This window comes from Corvus moneduloides, chromosome 8 (assembly GCF_009650955.1).
Source record: "Corvus moneduloides isolate bCorMon1 chromosome 8, bCorMon1.pri, whole genome shotgun sequence".
Lineage (NCBI taxonomy): Eukaryota > Metazoa > Chordata > Aves > Passeriformes > Corvidae > Corvus > Corvus moneduloides.
Window position 1 is genome coordinate 3,518,459 of NC_045483.1, and position 15,891 is coordinate 3,534,349.

Here is a 15,891-nt window from a genome sequence, read left to right on the forward strand (position 1 = left end):
GGCTGCACCTGGGATATTCCAGGGATAGTCCAGACTGGGCTATCTTGTTCCTGGGAAGATATGGACAGACTGAAGGGAGTACAGAAGAAAGCAGGGGGACTGAATGAAGGGAAGCAGCAGAGCTAAACCACACAGTTTAAGTAAAAAACAACTCCTGCAATGATAACAAGTCTGGAGATAACTGGATGGAGAAAATATTCAGGAAGGCAAGCAGTTATTTTGGTTGTTAACTAGAATAAAACTAGAAATAAGGAGATGCAGTTTAGAAGGGAAATATCCTGATAAATCTCAGGAAAAGCTGCCTTCCCACAAAACCCACTGGGCTGAACACCACCCCCAGGGTGCTGACAGTTGTTCAGCTCTCTGAAAACTACTCTGGACAAAACATTAATAACCGTGGAGCAGGGAACATTCCTGCATGGGGAAGGAGATGGATTAGATGGCCCACTAGGTCTTTTCCATCTCCCCACTCTGTAATAAAGCAAAACCCAAGCACACTCTGAATTACAGGGCCATAATTTCATCTCCAGGCTCCAGGGACCTACAAGCCACCCAAACTTTGCTCCTGTTGTTTATAATGTCACCCAAACCCCCCTGATGGAATTATTGTGTTGTAATTCACTGCTGTTTGTGAGTCTTCTCATACCCATCCTTATGTGCTGTGTGACAGAACAACAAATCAATAAAGAGGAGCTGGGAACAACTACAGAGAGGGGAAAAATGGGCTGTACTGAGGAAGCACGACACATTCAGCATGTTTCTGGAAAGGCAGGAATACAGGAGGAGGTTTGGGGTCAGTCAGTGCTTCCCATTCACCAAAATTACAAAATATTTTACTTCTGCCTTTCCCTTTTACTAAAAAAAAAAGTAGTCAGTGTGACAGCACAGGAAATAAATGACATTTTGGGATCAATCCCACCACCCTGCAGCCTCCAAGCAGACTGCCAGACACTGGGGCACCTCTGTTGCCTCTGCCAGGCATTGAGTCCTGGTCACATTCTCCTTCAGCCTCTTTTGTAACTTTTCAAAGTTATAGCAAAGCAGGAAAAAGCACCAGTGAGCAGAAATACACAGCACAGCCCGTGGTCGTGGCACCTCAACCTTACCTGCTCTGGTGGAACTCCCAGCTCTGCCAGGGCTGACTCAAAAAACCTTTTTGCTGGTTTCCCCACAACCTCAGCTTGGATATCACAAGCATACTGGGGAAAAAAAGAGAGAAACACAAAAAAACGCTGATCAGAAAAGGATTTGTTCGACTCTATAAACTCCAGTTATAAAACCTTTGTGATTATGGATTTTTGCCCTTAAATAACACAATGGATTAGCAGGTGAAGGTAAATATCAGAGAATTTGGATAACAGAAGTGTTTGAAGTTCTCTGGCAGGGGAGAAAATGCTCTTGAAACACTTCAAGGTACAAATCTTTCACATTCTCCATCACTGAGTAATCTTCAAACCCAGTTCCAGTACTGCTCATTTTGTTAAGAGCATCACTCTTACAGCAAATATCCTTTATATAAAACTATCAAATGCACTGGAGGGCCCTAAAAGATTTACAGGATTCCTTCAACCACCCGATATAATTTTAATGATTCAAGTGAAAAACTGAGTTTCAAATCTGGGTTTTGAGAAGTTACATTTGAAAAAGGAGATTTTAGAAGTTACATTTTCCTGCAACTAAATATCAGTGCTATGTTGAAAAAAATTGTTTCTGGCTTGTTCTTAGACAAGTAAGAGCTTAGCAGGTAACGTGGACCTGAAGGTTTTTCCTGGGTATCCTGCACACAATATTCCACTTTTCTCTTTTCTGATTCCTCCTTTCAAGGGCCTCACTTGCAATAAAGGCACCACAATGGAAAAAGTTCACGTTTTAAATAAAACAAATTTAAACCAAAAAAGGAACAAAGGCAGAAAATAAATGAATCCGCCCATCTTTAGAACGCAGCAAATGAGTTTCAATGTGTGGAAACTCCCTCCACCAAGGTGAGTAATTACAGAAGATGACCCATATTTATCCCAGTTGCTCTTTTAACAAGGTGCACAGGGCGAGTAAGCATAATTCAAGCTATAAAATACCTCTAATGCCTTCATATATGCTCCAACATCAAGTTTCAGACCATCGGTTTCTTTATAGTAGCGTCTGGAAATGAAAGTGATAAAGTTCCCATGAAATGAAAACGCTGGCAGTTAAAGACAAAGAAACCACATTTTATTATTTCTGGGCCTTTATAGGTGTCCATATGGCTGCATAAAAAGTCAAGTAATCAGAAAATCCCAGGCCTTGGTTTAACACCGGGAGTTAAGGAAAGGACAGGCTCAGGACCATGCAACGCTTAGGGGAAGGATCCCAGACCAGAAACCCATCTGGGAACAACTTCAGTGGTTCAAAGGGATTTCAGTGTGCTTAGACCAGGATGGACTGGGCTGCATTTTATTGCACAGTGACAGAGACCCCCTGGCAGGTAAAAGATGAGGGCTGGCACCAACCAGCAGCTGTGACCCTTCGCTGTGTCTGCAAGGAGACCCCAAACAGGATCATCACTGCTGTCTCAGCCCCCAACACAAGGAAAGCCTGTTTATCAGGGCTAAGAAAGCCCTCCAAGCTGAATTTTGTTCCTTCTAAAAATGCTCCCGTTGCCATGAAGCTCATGGAATTAGAAGGTATCTTCAGAGAGTTTTTCTGGAATAGCAATTCACATTCACACAGGTCTTCCAAGCTCCGAGCAGAGCAAAGATAGGTTTCCATACAACAGGAAAAAAAGGTAGGATGAGCAGTCAGCTAAGATTTTATGCCTTATCCTTCTGCCATTTTCGATTATTCAGCATAGCCTTCCTTTAAAATGACCACTTGACCTTTGCTAGAACAGCCATTAACCTTCTATAGTCTGGCGTAAACAGCTTAATTTTCTGACAGTGGCATGACAGAAGAAATTACAAAGCCAATTCCCACTCTCAGCCCAAAACAGATGCTAAATGTAAATCACTCCATTTCCAGGAGCAGGGCATTCTGCTTCAGTGACTCTGACACTTTTGTTTTCTATGGAATGAACTAAAACTTCTCCCAAAACCAACCTGCTGGCCCAAGGCAGGCACCTCGCTAAGGTCCACCCAGTCGTGCTGGTTCTGCAGGTTAAGAATGAAGCTGGGTTTTGTACGTGGCCCTTTGCATCAACGAGGCTTCTCCAGGCAGGAGAACAATTCTCACAATTTATAATCTCCCTCCTTTGAGTTGAAGAACTCACCAGAGAACTTGTATTCATGTTACCTCAATGATCAGACATTAAAAAACAATATGCTCTTGGTGAAAACTGAGCTCTGAATATCCCAAAATCTTTATTTTTTTAAATGAAAAATAATATTTCATAAAAGTAACAAAAAAGAGCTGTTTATATTAATGAATGACCAAATACTTTTACATGCACAGGGTACAAAGGCATTTTTGCATTGATCACAATGCAGTTCCTAAACGAAGGTTGATTCTATATTTAGTTTTGAAATATGGTATTACACAACACAAAATTTGATTATTTTTTTTATTTTATGTACATTAGCCATTCTCCTGTTGGCTGAACATTTTCTCCTCATCCTTCTGAGAAACAGTAAGGATTTTTCAGCCCTGTTGGAGGATTAGAGCATGAGTGTCAGGTAAGGCAACACAGTGAATTTAACTGCTCCTTCCCACTGATAAGTTCTCCCCTGCTGGATCAATAACCCACAAACTAGGAAGGGTTTTCATGCCCATTACAGTCTATTGAACCACTGAGCAAAGTTGTCACTGCACTTTCCCCAAGATAAATATGCACAGTCTCCTTTAAACCCATGCATCACACAACAGATAAGAGTAACTCCTTGGAGGCTGTTGGGATTTGTCATTATTCAGCACAGGAATTAATAACTTCCTGCTTGAAATCTGTTTCTTTCACTATGAAAAATCATTTATATTCAGTTCAGAGAGGAACACGTGGCTACAGGCAGCAGTTAAACCAACAGTTCTCACCTCTGAGATACTAAATACTCACTCACTTGGGGGTCACACACCAAAACCCAAACTCTCCATTCTTATGAGGTTTTGAGGCTCTCTTAAAGCAACAAAAGTCCTCTTCATTGACAGATCCTGATCAGATCAGGCTCTCAGCAGAGGCACACAGATTAAAAACTGAAAAATTGGTACTGTGAGTGCTCACATTGTTTTTTGGCCTTCATTAAAGATATTATTAAAAAATGCAGAGACTTCAGACAGAGACAGAGCTTAACTCACCCTTTTCCAAGGGAGATCAAAACAGGCTTCTCCATCCCAATCAGAAGTTGGAAAGCCTTATTAAGGTTTGCATAGGTGAAGTTTTCTGCCGCATCTCCAAGAACCACGCAGTTCGGGTTTGTCTTATCAATCTCAGCAAACTCAGGGATAAGATCTACAGAAGGAGGAAAAAAACCACAAAATCACAAATCCCTCACCATTGCAGATCCCATGGAAGCGATGGCATTTCCCCAGATTTGTGTTTCCCTTCACTCATGACGATATATGAATAAATAAATAAATCCCGCTCTGAATCAAGCGCCCTTCAGACACCTATTCGTCCATCCTAAAGCAAAGAGGAAAACAGAGCATTTCCCCTCCCTCCCTCCCTGTGTCCCTGCAGTGCTGTCCCACCATCGTGCACCAGCAGGTGTGGCCTCAGGCCACGCTCCTTCAGCAGGCGACAGGCGGCCGGCGCGGGCGCCGTCACTTCGGCCACCGAGACGTCGAAGCCCATGGCCCGCAGCTTCCTCACGAAATTCTCCCGGGTTGCTTGGGTTTCGTTGGTGCAGAGCTGCAGCTTCAGCCCAGAGGCTTTGATCCTGTGGAGGAACAGCAGCAGAGGGGTTAAGGAGACAAAGAAAAATGAGATGAGAATGTCAGTTCTGCGAAAAAGGTGAAGATATTCCAAACCAGCAGCAGGATCCTTTGCCGTAACCAGATGCAGCTGAAATCCTGACTCTGGGCACTGCAGCTGCCAGATGTTCAATGATGTGTTATCAACACTGGGGTAGATCCCCTTACATTTATCATTAAATCTCTCACAAAACCCCTGTGCTGTTACTTGGTGGGTAATCCTGAAAAAATCTGGCACTTCAAGGGATTCATTAGTAAATGTTTACAGGTAAATGGCTTCTCAGGGGATGAAAACATGGCCACGAGTGTCCAGAAACAAGGACATGGTTCCTGTGGGTCAGTACTCTGCAAAAGTTGTGCTGTTGCCCCATTCCTTAAGTGTCCAAGGCCAGGCAGGACAAGGCTTGGAGCAACCTGGGATAGTGGAAGGTGTCCCTGCCCATGGCAGGGGCTGGAATGGGATGAGCTTTAATGTCCCTTCCAACCCAAACCATGCAGTGATTCTGTGAACCCCCTGCAAGCCCTCTGCCTCTGAGCAGCTCAGTTTCCTGATCCAAGCAGGCGACCTGCTGTGGATGTCCTCAAAAAGCCTCTTCCCCAAGGATGAGCTGTCAGCTGTTTGGAGACCCAATGTGTTTCAAAGTGGCCACAGAAAATCAGAAACACTGAAAATGTACCACAATTAAAAGAAATACACATTTGCCTAAGGGACTGTCACTCAGCTCCTCTAATACGTGAAAATGCCTACTTTTTGTCAGTATTCATGTGAATTTGTGCATAATTACCTTTGAGGATCTGAGCTCATGCAGGTTCAGATACCTAGGTAAGTCTGGAACTAGGCTTCTAAATTCTTATAAAAATATTATGACTCTTCTTTGTATTAAAAAGAAAAAAGACTCTTTCAGGAATTCCCTGCATTGCTTCTCAAGACTACCATACATGTTGGGTGCATTTTGTAGGGAAGATGATCTCAATTGGTTGGTGCAAACACCAAAACCACTTCGAAACAACAGATCTGATGAACTTTCCATCAAAGGATTCTTGGAAATCCGGTCCTGACCCAGAGAGCCCCTTCTGCTCATTAAAACTGCATGCCAGTGTCTTCTTTAATAATGCTGGTGATTCATTTCTTTCTTATTATTTGTCTTTCCTAATCATAGATATGTGAATTATCAATTACACTTAGTGGTTAATTGCCCTTCATAAAGATAGCTTTTCTATTTTAAATTAGGCAGTTAATATATTGTAACTAATAGCATCCACTTGTACATTATAAATATATCTTCATTGATTGGAGCACTGAATGTGAGATTCACTCTCAAGTTAATGAAGCAATTGAGTGAAGAAGTGCAGGGTGTACCCAGGGAATAATTATTGTTAATGAATTATGATGTGACCTTCTCAGAACAATGAACAATTGGTGTGACAGTGGGATGACAATATTCCACATCTGTTATTCGAGACACGGTTTCAGCTGGAGTTAAAAAGCAAAGCAGTGTAATTTGGACACACAACAAACTTTAACAGAGTGTGCCGTGGTTAAAAAAAAAAATTATTCTAAATGTAAAGCCTCTCTGCACACTCTCAGGGGGAAAAAAAAATCCCATGATTCACAACTGCCTGGAAGTAGGCATTTGTTGAATTAGAATCTACTTTTTCTCTTCCTAAAGGTCAAAATAATGAATCCAGGGACAACACCAACAGACAAACCAGCAGCCTCACAGGTCAGCTTGGTGAAAGCATAGATTCAGTTTTCCTGTATTACAAACTTCACTTCTTTCTCAGCATTTTAGATGAAAACCAGACTGACATTTCTGAAAGGACTGACTAAAGCAGGAGGAGTCTGGACACTTCATGCCTTTGTGGCCACCAGCAATTACCACCCCAACAAATGAGCTCAGAAAATGTTTAGGATCAGGTCTACAGTGAGTTAGGCCAAGCTGGACAGAAAATGGGAGTCATCTGGTGACACTTGAAGAGGACTTCCAAAAATATCCTGGAACACTAAATGAAAGAAAAATCCACAAAAACTCTAGACAATACTTATTTCTCTAAAAATATCTTTCTGATGAAAAGCCACCTTTTCCTTCCCAGTTAACATCTCTAAAAAGACCCCCTGTAACCTCTCTGCCCAATCCTTGCACAGAACAGGCACACTCACCTGCACATTCAGGATTACACACAGACACACACTGGGATGAATCCTGGATGCTCAGCACAGGGATGGTGACCAGAGCCTGCAGGCCAGCAAACAACTATTAAATCAGAACTTAAACAATTAGGGAGAGCTTTTACCAACAGCTCTAAGTGGGGGAAATCCTGGCTCCAATCATGTTTATAGCAAAACTCCCCCTCGGTTTCCCTGGTCAGGCAGGTTTTGTACCAGGAGAAACTAAAAGAGGTAGCTTGAAGGTCTGTGTCTGCCAGGTGAGATGCTTTGCTCAGTGAGTCTCCAGGGCTGCAAAGCTTCAAGGAAAACCTCTAGCCTCTGAACTGCTCACACTCCCAGCAAAGCAATGTACTCCAATTTCCACTGCTGGCAAATGTGAGGATGTCAGGAGAAGAATAAAGAACAAGATTTGTAATGTGATGTCCTATAAGATAAAGAGCAGGGGGATTAGGTACTTGCAAGTACACAAGAATGGGGCAGTGGGAGATGAAATACACAACACACGTTTTATCGAGATCTCCAGCGTATTACAGATTTATCAGCAGGTCTGTTACAGAAGCACAGGCACACCCAGGAAAGCCATGCAATCAGGCCTTCAGCTGACTCCCACACATTGTGGCCATGCTAAAGATCCCACCTGAACTCCATAAGCACCAGGAATTGATCCTGATTAGAGCACAAGGCGAGCACACGGACAGACAGCACTGTGCAGGGACCCAGCATGGTCCAGGTAGTTGTGGACATCCCAAAGCTGCCTCTCCCTCCCTGTTTGGGGCCATCAGCAGGCTCAGCATCAGACAAATCCACTCAATTTCCAACATCACTGCTCATACCACTCCTAATGCCCATAAGCAGGAACGGGGGAGCTTGATGAGCTTGATTTAACCTGCATGAGGGGAGAGCAGCTTCTGACCTTCCAGGGTGTGACAAATGCCAAACCCAGCTAAAGTGGCGAAAGAAACTTCTCAGAGCCCTTCTTGGAGGGGCTGGCAGAGCAGGCAGGGCAGCAGGGAGCAGGTGGAAGGCTCAGTGTTCCCTCCAGCTGTGTGTCACACAGGCTGTGCTGCCAGCGCCTGCTCTGCCAGGGAGCTGCCACAGCACACAGGCACTGAAGGAAAAAGTCACAAAAAGAAACTTCCAAGCCCCCAGTTAAAAGTGGACAAATGAGCACTGAGCTACCACACCAGCCTTACCAGAAGAGGGATTTAAGCCCACTCCAGATCCAAACAACCACTTGGTCACCCAAATGATCCCTAAATCTCCACCCAGGGCACCCACCTGGCTCCAGGCACGCCGTGAGCACCTGCCCAGGGGAGAGGCGGATGTGAGGGGTTTAATTTCAGCCCTGAGCTGCCCCTGATGCCTCAGCAGCTCTTTGAACTGACCTTTACCTCGTTCTGCTGGAGCAGGACACGGGGCTGAGTGACAATGTCCCACAATGCAATTACCATGCGTCAGATGAGCCGGTCCCTTACAAATCACCTCGAACTTTACACATCTGCTGGCTGTCAGCATCTGCCAGGCTCACTCACCCGAAAATAATGAAAAAACTCTCATTATTGTTCCATAACAGGTAAAGTGTTAGGACAATTATTAGACATCCTCACTGACCTTGTGCAGACTTAGCCAACTGCCCTTGCCAACCTTTATGGGCAGCCTTTGGGCACATAAAACACAAAACCTGGTTCTTTCAGATGATGTAAAGGTTGTGACACCCGTAGGAAAAGCAATGGTCCTGGAATCTGGGCTGGGAACCACCACTCCTTAAATTCACATTATCCTGCACATGGCTGAAGCGACTAAGGAAAAGGTATAAGGCTAAACTTCAGATTTCCCATCTTTCCCCACTGTCTTTTGCAGTGAAGGTTCTTCCTAAGACAGGAGCAGGGGGAAAGCCCTGCCCACAGCCAGAGGTCCTGTGCAGATGGGCGGTGGGGCAGAAAGCAAAACCCTGGAAGAGGCAACAAGCCTGAGCTTGGAGACTGTCCAACATCAACTTCAAAGGGGCTTGGAAATGAGCTACATGAGATTTCCAGAATTGGCTTTTTATCCTGCTTTTGGTTTTTCAGAGTGCTTTGGGGTTTTTTTTAATTTCAAAGAAAGCATGTTGAGCACTTTTGCTATTTGACTCTTTGGCATCAGTGGACAAATACCAGTGTGCTTCAGTGTAAACCTGTCAGCACTCTAATACTTTGTCTGGAACACAGGGAATCAACAGCACCTGCAACCAAACCACAAAGCAAAAGCAGGACTTGTGCAGCAACACCATCCTCCCACCTGGGCAGGGCTAATATTAGTGCCCTCTGCAAGGGCCAGGGTGCTGGTGCTCCAGGTAAAACATCTAAACATCTCCTGATCTTGCAGGCTTTTCCCAGGAGAACCTACCTCCCTGGGAGCATCACACACACCTGAGGATGCAAAAGGGTTTTCTGGCTCAGCACTGGCTCAGAGCAATGACCCCTTCTGGGGTCCAGCTGTGGAAATGCCTGGTGGGGGGACAGTACATTTGCTCTGCTTAAAAAGTGTATTTTGTGGCAATCATGTGCTATCTTCTCTCTGCAAATCTGTAATCCTGCCATTCCAGTGGCAAAGTCATTATTTCAGAAGCCTGGGGGAGGCCATAAGAGCCTTTGCCCATCCTTACACGGCACAAGCCTCTCCTAATTCCATGGAAACACTGAATTCCCTGCTGTTTTTAACTCAGTGGGTTCAATGCAACCAGAGGGCTACAGATAAAACTCCAGGTTGTTCATTCTCTACCCCAGTGCCCAAAACTTCTCGTTCCTCTGATTTCTGCCATCACAGCACATCCAAACTGCTTAAATCTTACTGTCACGTCTCTGATGCCACTTTGGTCCCCTGATCTCTGGTGTTTCCCTTCACTGATGTCCTGTCATTGGTCCTGAGTACAGCCAGACTCATTAAAGCCCTGGTTCTCTGGTGATCCAACTTTCTGCTCCACGTAGCAAGGCTGCCCTGACAAATCCTTACACATGGCACTTTTTGGCCCCAATCCCTCTTGCATTCCTGTGCCTGAAACTCATCTCTACATCTGCTATCTCCCGAGCACAATTTCCTCTCCAGACCCATATGGCTCACCTCTCTCTAAATATAGAAGGGGATCATTTGGAGGCAATCCAAAGGAGGGATTGCAAAAGGGATTAAAAAATAGGAGGGCATTACCTTTGCACATGAATAAAAGCAGATTAATAGGCACACATGAAGGAGCCACAAGAAAGAGGCCAATGTTACTTAAGGGTGGGCAAGGGTGACATAAGGAAGGGTGCAGTTATAAAAGTAAAGACTCTGGAAGCATCACTCTGAGACAGTGTTTGACAGCAAAAACTGGAAAAAAAAAAATCACTAAATTGTAGCTGAAAGCACAATTAAAAACCCACCAGCACCTTTATTTAGGTATTTTGATAATGTAGAATTTTTCAGAGGTAGAAAGAAATACTGGAAGTTGCACACTAAAACAAACACAAAGTCTGTGCTGTCATGAATTCTCTGCAAAGGCCGTCAAATACAGCTGGATACCAGAATTACTGCACAAATTATCCGGCACCATAAATCATAGTCCGCCTCCCTGAAGAGCAGGGAGGGCAACAGATCTGCAGGCAACAATGCACACAACAGAGAAATCTAGAATTCAGTATTTAATAAAAATAACATGTGCTTTTGAAGGGAATCTGCAGAAAGGAAGCACAAAGCAGAATATAAGAAAAATCTCTCTGGTCCATTAAGTTCAGTTACAAGATGCATTTAAGGCTGCAGATTACCAAATCAGCTTAATGTATTACACCTAAAAGACTTTAACCACATTGCAAGTGGTTCAATAAGTAAACTCCAGTAGACCTTAAGTAGCTGGTAAATCTCCACTTTGGGAGCTGTCAAAGAAAAAATCAGATCTTTGGGAATTCAGTCAGCATGAACCGGTCTGGAATATATTTATTTACATTAAGCAAAATCTTTTTATAGACAACATAGTGAATGCTACTCCAATAGCTTTCATTCTGTGCAAAAAGAGGGGTCCCTGCCTGTGGCAGGGGGTTGAAACTACATGATCTTTAAGGTTGCTTCCAACCCAAACTATTCCATGATTCTGTGAAGCTGCTAATTAAAAATTAAAATTTTTAATTTTTAAAACTCCATTAAAAATTAATTCAAAACCAAGTTATCTTTGACAGGGTTGAATTCTCACTTTGTACACAAACAGCACTTGTTTGTAAAGAAGGAATTCTATTTCTGAGACCCTAAAGGTTAATGATGTGCAAACTCCAAAAATGCAAGCACTTACTCCTGCAATTTGTGCAGATAGCAGGTGAGCACCCACAACTTCAGGGACACAGATCTTTTTAAAGAAATAATGAACACTGCTAATTAGGAAAGCAAATATGGGCTAGGAACACCCACTGCTCTCGGCACACTGAGACCACAGCTAATGTTACAAACTGGAGAGGAGCTGAGACAACTCTGCACCCACTGAGGATCAGTTCCTGGCTCCCTTTCTGGCTCTGCCAGGGAACAGCTACATGACAATAGAGAAGAGCTTCATTTTTTGTGTCTCTGCTGCTTCAGGAGGGCAGTGACACCTGGGTCACTGGGTTCCTTTGGGTAGAAAGCACAAAGAGAGTCAAGTACAAAAAACAAATGAACAGATATTTACACAAGAGTCTGTATAGTTTACTTGAAGGTCTCTTTCTAGGAGGAACAGCTCCTTTTCTATCACATGTCCCGAAGGCACAGCAAGCCTTGGAACTCTGAACATCTGCACAGCCTGTGCTAAGCCACGCTATCTGCTGTGATAACAAAGATTTCCTACTCCTTGTGGCACACACACTTCCAAAGGGCTCTTTGTGAGCTCCCAACTCGTCTGAACCCCCACACCCTGAATTGTTTTACAGTCCCAGTTCCGCTTGTTCTCCTCACAATCTTCTCCTTGTTAGACTCTCCAGGTATTTTATTTTAACAGGACTGTCCAGCTGCTCCCCAGCCTCCCTGCTCCCCAGATTTCCGCTGCCCTTTTCAAGGGCTCTGTACAAAGCTGTGCTAACAGATGCACTATCCCAGCCCAACAACAGGATGTTGTAAACGTCCAGCCACTGTGTGCTTTTCATATGGATATGCTAATGGGCACACTATCAGCACACAGCTGTAAATGCAAATGCCAGAGCACAGCCTGAGCATCTTTTATGGATGTTTAACCACCTTCTGTCTTGTAAGGGACCAGCTCCCTGCTATTTGTAAGATAAAAAGCAACTAGCTCACCTCGTGTCAGTGCTGTGTAAATCGATTAAGACAATAACAGCACGGCACTGAGGCTCTGTTAGGGCTGGCTCCAGGAGAAGCCTTTAAGTCACCGATGGCCTTTCTGATCTTGTCCATGGGCTTTCAGATCTGCTCCAAAGCATCTGCCAGTGAACTGCACGCGCTGGGAAGAGATGGGTGGAGTTTACTAAACTTTCTCAAAGATATGCCACAGTAAATTAAATAATCAATAAATATTATCTCTTAAAAGTTTAAAAGGATATATTATCGAGCCACTTTTGGATTTTTTTTTTGCCACCCACTGCTCTAAAATCCCCACCTAAAGATAACATCAATAGTCCCTGGAGAATTTAGAGACATTCCTGGCTCCTGGGTTAAGCCAGGGGTGTCGATACCCTTTGGCACATGGGTGCCTGGCTGCCACAGGCTGGATGAGTAGCAAGGATCCAGATTCACCTCATCCCTTGGGCACAGGATAAGCTCTGCTCTGCTCAACAAACACTCCTGGAGTTCACCTTCTCAGCCTCCAACCCACCAACCCCCTCTCAGAGTGCACTGGGTCCTACACTAGTTCACAGGTAGGATTTATCAGGGCTGCAGGTACACTAGCAATAAATAAAGCATTCCCAGCTGTTACACTTAGCGTTTCACCACAGGTTATACCAACTATTGATGCCTTCCTCACGAGGGTCTCTACAGCACTGGGAAGTTACTGAATGTCACCTTGCTCAGGGTGTTCCAGTGTCCATCAGCTTCTCTGGCCATGTTTCTGCTCCATCTGACTGTAACGTTAGCTAAAAACAAACAAACAAGAGGGAAGCACCCCTCTGCAGCCATCACAAAGAGAAACCAGGCCAAATTCTGCTGGCAGAAATTACATTGCTGCTCTCTCAAACACCAACTCAAATAACTGCACAGCAGAATTCGGCTGAAAAAAAGAGAAATAATGCAGCAAATGTAGTTTTAAGAGGTCAGAATGGCTTCAGTCACACGAAACCACTGACAAATTAGTATGTTTACTTATCATTTTTATTGGAGTGTACTATATGTTGTTACACTAAGGTAATTGCTGTAATGGGGGAGATGATGTCTGAAAATAAGAGGTCAGCTGTCATGTTGTACGAGTCCTTATCTGTACTATGAGTTATCAAAATGGTGTTTAAGATTTCTGTTGGACATACATATGCACTAAAAGATGTTAGACAGCTTTTTTAGCAGAGGACCGCAGCAATTTGAATTAGTTATAAAATTCCTTTCTATATGCAATTTTGACTCTTTAATTGATTAAAAAAAAGGAATTAATTAAAAAAGAGCTCCTTTTAGCTTTGATCCATCTGCTTGAAACGACCCAGCTGTACTGTGATGCAGACACAAATATTAATGACCAACTGGCAATAGGATAATGAGTCAATAAAGATTTTAAATGGTGTGAGCCAGAACAATTACTAACCTAATAGGCAGATAAATAAGCCTACTTGACTTTACCCAAGGAAAATGATTATTCTTCACCACTTACATTGAATGACCTGAACAAAGTGGTTTGGTGGGGTTTGTTTTCCCTTCCTGGCACTTTTCCGTTCTGCTGTCCCCAGTTCCCACAGCTACGACCACTGCTTCTCCACTGCTCACCAAATCCTGCCCAAATGAGATCAGCCTTTCCTGCACAGCATTCCAGAGACAGTTGCTGGATTGCATCTCCAAACTCTCCTCAAAGACCCCTGCAGCCCCTCCTTCCACACAGGCAGCCAGGTCAGATTAGCTGCCGAGGGTTTCCTGTGACTAAAAAGGGCTTAGACATTTCCAGGACTTCCAGAGAAAGCTCATAATTTCCTACATTTAGCCCAAGGCCAGAGTTTTACTGTTGTTTCATCAGCATATTTCTGATGCTACTCTAAGTTAGACTGCAGTTTATGTGGCCTCCATGCAGGAGGTTTCAGCAAATGCAGTGACAAAGGTTATTAAATAACAGCCTGCAACCCGGCAGAAAATGAAGTTTAAAATCTAGGAGCAAAAAAACCAATGTCAAAAGCATCTGGTGATCCACAATACAGGTATTATTGAATATGTCCTGGTTTTTAAAGGAATGATCTGATCTCTGACAGCAATAATGCAGTTGTTGTTATTTATGCTTGGTTTGGCCATGCCTGGAGGCCTTGGCTATAATCTGGGCTGTCCCAGGCTGTGCTCTGCACATGCACAATCCCTTGAAAGAACCACATTCCACAGGATTTCAATAGAAACAACTTTTCCCTCTGCCTAGTTTCACTGAATTCCCTTGGAATGCTACTCTCCCCTTGGCTGTCCTGGCATCTGCAGCTTCCCCTGGCCAGCTGAGCACCACAAACTGGCCAAGAGCCTCAGTAAGCCTTAAACTTACTTCAAATATTGCTCTCTGACAGCACTGGGAACTCTGATCCATCTGATAACACCTCCTGTACCTCCTACATGTGTATCAAGAAATACGAACAAAGACACAATTATGCAAAAAAACCCCAAAACCAAAAAACCCAAACAAAAAAACCCCAAGCAGCAGAGTTCTGTTATTACCACTTCAGTTGGATCATCTCCAGTTCTGCCTTTCCACGGTGGTTCCACCAACACTTAGGCACATATTTAACTAACCCATTATGATTAATTTTACTGGTTTCAGTATTTCCTCCTGCGTATTTTCCTGCCCAATAGTGCACTTGTCCCACGTCTGTGCTGAGTGACCCCGGAGGACAGAAGCTGCAGAGGTGCTCACCAAGCAGCACTGTCAGTATTTCACACGGGATCAGAATTTAGACATTTAAAACATTTTAAGTGGGGTACATGCAGCAGCACAGAATCACAGAAAGGTTTGGGTTGGAAGGAACACTAAAGTTCCAATCCCCTGAAATGGGCATGGACACCTTCCGCTATCCCAGGTTGCTCCAAGCTCCATCCCGCACTTGCCACGTGAAACAGATCTGGATTTTCTGCAGTGTGTGAGTGAAACACCACACACAGCCAAAAGGCTCTTCCAGAGATTCACAACCACACAATCAATACTTGTCTTTAAACAAAGTTCTCCCTGCGGCCACTGCTCTCCCCTGGCCCCATCCTGCTCCTCTGGTCAAGCAAGGCCAATACAGACACACTGCTGAGTCAACCTAATTAATCAAAGTTAGTTAAGTTAAAGTTACTTAGCTTGTGTTACCTTCACAGCATCACCCAGCTAAAAGTGAAGGAGTTCCCCACCTGTGGGCACTGGGAGTGGCTAACCAAGACCACGCTTTGCCTTTGAGTCACTTCCAAGCTGGGCAATCATTAACCCCAGCACAGAAATTCTCCATTACTGAGTTGCAAATTCCCTGCAAGAAGTCCCAGCTAATTTGACAGCAAAGTTAATCAATTTACAGAAGCTCTGTGTCTGTGTGGGTAATATTTAATAAACGCTTACCAGGGGATAGTGCCAGATCTCTCACCCACTGCCAGCTCCTGCCACATGTGCAGTGACAGCAGCCAACACAGAACCCCGCGCCGTGTGCCTCCTGCACCGCCCCTGCCTCCTCTCCCCATCAGCCCAGGCTCTGCGGGCTCCCTTCGCCTAAATAACCCTA

The 15,891-nt window shown here is 44.1% G+C and overlaps 1 protein-coding gene across 3 annotated transcripts in view; it reads right to left on the reverse strand.

Annotated features, from left to right (window-relative positions):
• LHPP (phospholysine phosphohistidine inorganic pyrophosphate phosphatase) overlaps positions 1–15,891 on the reverse strand; it is a 72,707-nt gene that overhangs the window by 56,449 nt on the left and 367 nt on the right. For all 3 annotated transcript variants that reach the window (XM_032116572.1, XM_032116574.1, XM_032116573.1), the window contains exons 2-5: positions 4,651–4,838; positions 4,258–4,411; positions 2,076–2,139; positions 1,107–1,199 (exon numbers count right to left, since the gene is read on the reverse strand). In XM_032116572.1, the coding sequence (XP_031972463.1) occupies positions 1,107–1,199; positions 2,076–2,139; positions 4,258–4,411; positions 4,651–4,838 (499 nt within the window). The remainder of the gene's footprint in view (positions 1–1,106; positions 1,200–2,075; positions 2,140–4,257; positions 4,412–4,650; positions 4,839–15,891) is intronic.